Source organism: Lampetra fluviatilis, chromosome 60 (genome assembly GCF_964198595.1).
Source record: "Lampetra fluviatilis chromosome 60, kcLamFluv1.1, whole genome shotgun sequence".
NCBI classification, from domain to species: Eukaryota; Metazoa; Chordata; class Hyperoartia; order Petromyzontiformes; family Petromyzontidae; genus Lampetra; species Lampetra fluviatilis.
In genome coordinates this window covers 4,863,784-4,871,283 of record NC_136334.1, presented here as the reverse complement: position 1 = coordinate 4,871,283, position 7,500 = coordinate 4,863,784, and the positions used below count along the sequence as shown (strand labels likewise).

The 7,500-nt window shown below is 42.6% G+C and overlaps 1 protein-coding gene across 1 annotated transcript in view; it reads right to left on the bottom strand.

The window, feature by feature from the left end:
* The window catches only part of LOC144950934 (tudor domain-containing protein 3-like), a 261,619-nt gene that overhangs the window by 109,411 nt on the left and 144,708 nt on the right, over positions 1–7,500 (bottom strand). Inside the window, exon 7 of the mRNA XM_078881115.1 lies at positions 2,010–2,174. Coding sequence (XP_078737241.1) covers positions 2,010–2,174 — 165 coding nt within the window. The remainder of the gene's footprint in view (positions 1–2,009; positions 2,175–7,500) is intronic.

Sequence of the window (7,500 nt, the reverse complement as noted above, 5' to 3'; positions counted from 1 at the left end):
AGTGTATAGTGTAGTGTATAGTGTAGTGTATAGCAGCGAACAGTAGTGTAGTGTATAGTGTAGTGTATAGTAGTGTATAGTGTAGTGTATAGTAGCATAGTGTATAGTGTAGTGTATAGTGTAGTGTATATAGTAGTGTATAGTGTAGTTTACAGTAGTGTAGTGTATAGTAGTGTTGTGTATAGTGTAGTGTATAGTAGCATAGTGTATAGTGTAGTGTATAGTGTAGTGTATATAGTAGTGTATAGTGTAGTTTACAGTAGTGTAGTGTATAGTAGTGTTGTGTATAGTGTAGTGTATAGTAGCATAGTGTATAGTGTAGTGTATAGTGTAGTATATAGTGTAGTGTATAGTGTAGTTTACAGTAGTGTAGTGTATAGTAGTGTAAAGTGTAGTGTATCGTGCAGTGTATAGTGTAGTGTATAGTAGTGTATAGTGTAGTGTATAGTGTAGTGTATAGTGTAGTATATAGTGTAGTGTATAGTGTAGTATATAGTAGTGTATAGTGTAGTGTATAGTAGTGTATAGTAGTGTATAGTGTAGTGTATCGTGTAGTGTATAGTAGTGTATCGTGTAGTGTATAGTGTAGTGTATAGTAGTGTATAGTGTAGTGTATAGTAGTGTATAGTGTAGTGTATAGTGTAGTGTATAGTAGTGTATAGTGTAGTGTATAGTAGTGTATCGTGTAGTGTATAGTGTAGTATATAGTGTAGTGTATAGTGTAGTGTATAGTGTAGTGTATAGTGTAGTGTATAGTGTAGTGTATAGTGTAGTGTATAGTGTAGTGTATAGTGTAGTGTATAGTGTAGTGTATCGTGTAGTGTATAGTGTAGTGTATAGTGTAGTGTATAGTAGTGTATAGTGTAGTGTATAGTGTAGTGTATAGTGTAGTGTATAGTGTAGTGTATCGTGTAGTGTATAGTGTAGTGTATAGTGTAGTGTATAATAGTGTATAGTAGTGTATAGTGTAGTGTATAGTGTAGTGTATAGTGTAGTGTATAGTGTAGTGTATAGTAGCATAGTGTATAGTGTAGTGTATAGTGTAGTGTATCGTGTAGTGTATAGTGTAGTGTATAGTGTAGTGTATAATAGTGTATAGCAGTGTATATGTTCACTCGTGCCCGCTGCAAATTTGAAGGTCCACCTATCACTTTATTTTGATGCCGATGGTGCCATCGTCCTTGTGCCGCTCGCCTTCGCCTGACGCCGTTTGAGACTAGGCCCCGAACAAATCTGTCTCCGGCGTGGACCAATCAGCTTCAAAGACAATTCCCAAGCGCGGTTGACGCAGCCAGCGATCCCTCGAAAGAAAACGTTTCCGTTCGGTGCCACGACGTCTTAACGCGACCGTCGGCTAAATCCGATCCCTACGGTGAGCGTACGCGACCATCAGGAACACGCATCGAAGCAAACGAAAATACGAAGACGCGGGTGGTGGTGGGGTGGTGGGGGGTGACAGGCAGGCAGGCAGAGAGGGCGTGGAGACACGGGGCCCTGGGAATTGCTTGGGACACGGAGACGACAAAGGCACACGTGGACGTGCGGACGTGGAGACACTGGACGCAGAAAAAATTAACCCATAAAAACAACGTTTTTTCACTATGAATCCTTTATATGCGTGGCGGCTAGAGTCCTCTCGTCCTCTGGCTTGAGATGGCTGCCACCTATGGGTCAGATGATTGCCTGCCACCATTAAGCAATTGGTAATCAAATATAATTTATTTTTTCCTAAAAAGTGTAAAATTTGGAAAAAATCATTTTCACGAAAATTAATTGTCACGCACAACGAGTCTGTGTGCAAAATGTCAGCTCGATTGGATCACGGCAAGTGGGTTAAAACACGACCGAAAGATTTGCACGGTCGTAAGCGCGCAAGCAAGCAAGCAAGCGAACTTAATATAAAGGATTTAAAAGGAGGGACGAGACACCTGGACAGGTGCCAGTATGACGCGGGGCGGGGGGGGGGGGGCGGTGGACGCGGGGGTGGACGCAGCGTCGCCCATGCTCACCTCCTTGGAGCGTGCGACCTGAGCGATTGCGGCCGTGCGCTGCTTGCTGAAGGCGTCGTCCCCGGAGGCGTCTCGCCCTTCTGCGGTGGCGGAGGGCTGCAGGCTGCGGCGGGCGTCAAGCTGGCGACGCACCTCTGCTGAGTCCTCGCTGTCGCCCGCAGTGCGCTGCGGGGCGGGGAGACGCGGTCATCATCATCGTCACACCATCGTCATCATCATCACACCGCCATCATCGTCGTCGCACCGCCATCATCATCATCATCACACCATCATCATCGTTACACCATCGTCGTCATCATCACACCGCCATCATCGTCGTCGCACCGCCATCATCATCATCACACCATCATCATCATCATCATCACACCGCCATCATCATCGTCGCACCGCCATCATCATCATCATCATCACACCATCATCGTCATCGTCGTCACACCATCGTCATCACACCCCAATCATCGTCATCATCAAACTACCATCATCATCATCACCACACCATCATCATCACACCACCACCATCATCATCATCATCACACCATCGTCATCACAACGCCACCATCGTCATCATCATCACACCACCACCATCATCATCACACCACCATCATCATCATCACACCACCACCATCATCATCATCACAACGCCACCATCATCATCACCATCACACCATCGTCATCACAACACCACCATCGTCATCATCACACCACCATCATCATCACACCACCACCATCATCGTCACACCGCCACCATCGTCGCCATCGTCGATGAAATCCTCGGCGGAGTGCACGGCCGCGTCCACGGCGGGGCTAACGATAGTTCGATGGAGTCCGATCAAGACTGGTGATCGTAGTTCAAGTTCAAGTTCATCTATTAGGTAAAGCCCTGTGAGCCATTCGGCTCTTGAATCGGGTGCAACCGCAACAAACAAAAAACAAAAACACGAACAAAAAAACATCTTGAAGTGAATATGTGACTGAGTGCAAACAGAAAATCCAAGAAAAGACAGCAAAATATTGCAGAAAAAGCACCGTACACCAACGCTGTGTGCAAAAATCCCAGTGGGATGCAAGTCAAACAACAACAACAACCACAAGACAACTTAGATTAAGGCCATCAGTCTAACTCCGTACTACAACAAACAAACGTGGCTAAACCAATCCACTTTTCGAAATCTCAAAAATAAAGCCATGAAAGCAACGATAAAGCGATCATAGCAACTGTAAAGAATTGCCACGTCTTGTTCACGTGACCAATCTCACACACTCAGACTCTAACCCCAAGAACCTCTGCTTGGGATGGATCATATTGGTCATGAAAGCCGTCCTACTGCTACTGAAGCGTGTTTTATTTTTATTTTACAAGGTAAGGCCCATTTAGCTATACAGCTCTTGTTTTAGAAGTGACCCGGCCACAAACGATAGCTCAAAGAAGCGGCCTGTCACTTGGTGGGAATTTCTAGCAGCCAAATACTCTGAACGCACGCCGATTCTAATCGTGGAGGGGAAAAACGGAAGGCCCGGACAAAAATCCACGCGACCACGGGGACAGAGAGAGACACGCAAACTCCAAATATACAGCAGGCGTCAGGGTCGGGATCGAACCCACGACCACCTGTATACCGGGCGAGGTAGTTAACATCTCCTAGCCACCGTGATGCTGATGATGATGAGAGAGAGAGACACGCAAACTCCAAATATACAGCAGCAGGCGTCAGGGTCGAGATCGAACCCACGACCTCCTGTCTACCAGGCGAGGTAGTTAACATCTCGGCACTACGGTGCCCCTTCAACTGCAGCTGGATTTAACTACACTTATTTGGCCAATCTTATTTGACAGACAACTATTACAGGTTTACCATGTTTAGTTGTTTTCTCCTTGTCACAGGTTAAGTCACAAACTGTACCTCTCCATAACAAAGGCTCACCCTCTCAAGCCTCACACCTTACCATATTAATAAAAAGTGTGCCGTACTTGGCCCTTCCCCCCCTCTCCAACCATTATATAAACGGAGTGGTAGCTCTTGCAATCTCTCATTTACTTGATACAGCTGTCGTGGCTGTGACGGTTCCACCTGAAGACGGAAGCTTGTGTTGCCTCCGAAACGGCGTGATTTTTATTTTATTTTACTTTTATTAATGTTAATGTTTTACCTACGTGACTTTACCGAAAAAACCTACGAATATTAATCCTCGCAGTCACGAAAGCTTCAAATCCAGAATTGCAGCTGGGAAATGCGTTTCCCTGCCGCCTCTTGTGCCATCAAACAAAAACTGCGGTCACCCCCAAAACGCACAGCGCTTTCAGATGCGCTTCTGCGGCCGTCTGGAATGTTCTGATGCTAGGAAGCGACTGGGAGCTGTGCACTTTTAAATCATCATCAAGATTGACAAACTCAGAGCTTTTTTTTCCGTACTAACTTTGTTTTCACCATGGGAACCTCATTTGCCAGTAAAAATATGATAATTGTTTTTTTACCCTTCTATCTGGCAACAAAACTGACACCTTTTTACAAGGAGTCATGTTTGCATAGACCGCAATACCTGCAGTCATAATGCAAACAAAAGACATAACTCTGATAAAAAAAAAACAATTATCATATTTTTTACTGGCAAATGAGGTTCCAATGGTGTAAATGCTTGCCCCGAGCTCTCATACTCTGATGGTGCATTGTCTTTGAGTTGTGCGCCTTTTGGCGTCATCTGGTCCAACACCATGTGAGACTAGGCTCTAAGGAAAGCTGTCTCGGGTGTGGACCAATCAACTTCAAGGACAGTGCATACATTATCAGAGTTGTGTGTTTTGTTTGCATTACGACTGCAGGTATTGCGGTCTATGCAAACATGACTCCTCGTAAAAAAAAAGGTGTCCGTTTTGTTGCCAGATAGAAGGGTAAAAAAAACAATTATCAACTTTGTTTTCCTTCCGTGGCGCGAAAGCAGTCCAACATGCGTATGCTGTACGTGGAATGCAGGTTGAACTGTCAGATGCAATGGGATTTAAACAATACGTGATACGAAATAATAATGACGATCATTCCTGATTCTTCACGTCAGCTTTGGCTCGTTGTTGTAAACGTAAAAAAAAGGCTCAAGGGCATCATTCTACCCTTGAAACTATTTACTTTGTGTGCAAATATTTAGGAAATGTTCATGCTAATGTCGTGCCAACATTAAAAAATGCCCGGGTCCCACTTTGCCGATGATGTTCGCTATTCTAGTTTTGTGCCAGCGGATTTTTACAATGTATTAAACGATACATTCCTGAGATTAAAAAAAAAAGTTTACTATTATTTTTTGCCGTTATTTTCTATTCGAGGGTTCACAAACATTAATTCCAACAATGCCAAGGATACGCTACATCTCCCATCAAGAGTTCGGCTTCCATCATGCCTCCCACACGGTTACCATTTGTGAATTACAGTAATATTTTTTGAAACTTTTTTTTTAAAACACGCTTTTATGAAATGTAGCAGTAATGGCAGAACTTCACGACTCCAGGAAGTGGCCCCGAAAACTTGCCAAAACGTCAAGGGGCCGTGGCCAATTAAAGCCAACGTCAGTTGAGCGTGGACAATTAGACCCAAGCCGAAACATAACAGAGAAAAAATAATCTTCTTGGTTCTTTCGGTAAAGTCACGTAGAAGGGAAATAATAAAATAATAAAAATAAAACATAATAAAATACAATTCTCACGACGTTTCGGCCACAACGCAAGCAGCCGTCCTCAGGTGAAGAACAGGTCTGTTGGGACGGCTGCTTGCGTTGTGGCCGAAACGTCGTGAGAATTATTCTATTATGTTTTATTTTTATTATTTTATTATTTCCATTCTACGCGACTTTACCGAAAGAACCAAGAAGATGAATCCCTGCAGTCACGAAAGCTTTAAATCGAAATAGAAAAAAGAATGTTTAAAAATATATATATTTTTAATGATAGAATATAGTATTGTCATCAGTATGACATAAGTATACCGAGTTTGCAGTCGATACAACATTGGGGAGTGGGTAAGAATTGAGCTACGACAACAACAACAACAACGACAACAACAACAGACAAAGTGAGTCAAAAGAAAGCGTGTACTAAAAAGGGCCCAATTCTGATGCTGCCTTTGTTGCCAATAAACCGCCGTGGTGCCTTCAAATCATCCTAGCGCGTACCTCGTTTTTTTTTGTTATTTTATTTCCCCCCAAATTGCTCTACGGACTTGCGTGCATGCAGCCATCTGCTGCTTCACGCGTCCGTACAACTTTTGTTTGACTTCCAAACCTCTTACAAGAAGAGGTTTTAACCCTTTCAGGCAGTAATACAATGGTTGCGCACAGGATGTTCAAACACCAAAACGAAAACATGTTTTTCTGCAAGGAAGAATGTCTGCGTGAAACACACCACCACCACTGTACTTGCGACACGGCCAACTAGTGAGGGTTGTCACGTGAACAGAACGTGCCAATTCGTCACTAGTACAGCACTAGTGTGTAGTGTATAGTGTATAGTAGTGTATAGTGTAGTGTATAGTAGTGTGTAGTGTAGTGTATAGCAGTGTATAGTGTAGTGTATAGTGTAGTGTATAGTAGTGTATAGTGTAGTAGTGTGTAGTGTATAGTGTAGTGTAGTAGTGTGTAGTGTATAGTGCAGTAGTGTATAGTGTAGTGTATAGTGTAGTGTATAGTGTATCGTGTATAGCAGTGTATAGTGTAGTGTATAGTGTAGTGTATAGTAGTGTATGGTGTAGTGTATAGTGTAGTGTATAGTGTAGTGTATAGTGTATTGCAGTGTATAGTGTAGTGTATAGTGTAGTGTATAGTGTAGTGTATAGTAGTGTATAGTGTAGTGTGTAGTGTAATGTAGTAGTGTATAGTGTAGTGTATAGTAGTGTATAGTGTAGTGTATAGTAGTGTATAGTGTAGTGTAAAGTGTAGTGTATAGTAGTGTATAGTGTAGTGTATAGTGTAGTGTATAGTAGTGTATAGTAGTAGTGTATAGTGTAGTGTATAGTGTAGTGTATAGTATAGTGTATAGTAGTGCATAGTGTAGTAGTGTATAGTTTAGTAGTGTATAGTGTAGTGTATAGTGTAGTAGTGTATAGTGTAGTAGTGTATAGTGTAGTGTATGGTAGTGTTTTGTGTAGTGTATAGTGTAGTGTATAGTGCAGTGTGTAGTGTAGTGTGTAGTGTAGTGTGTAGTGTAGTGTGTAGTGTAGTGTATAGTGTAGTATATAGTGTAGTGTATAGTAGTGTATAGTGTAGTGTATAGTGTAGTGTAGAGTGTAGTGTATAGTGTAGTGTATAGTAGTGTATAGTGTGTATAGTGTATAGTGTGGTGTATAGTGTAGTGTATAGTAGTGTATAGTAGTATATAATGTAGTATACTTGTACAGCACACCGGTGTGTTAGAGACCCAAGCCACAACAACAATTACAATCTGAGTACTCGGACAACATTTACAATCATGCAGACATGATTCCTTGCAAAAAGGTTTCTGTTTTAACATCGC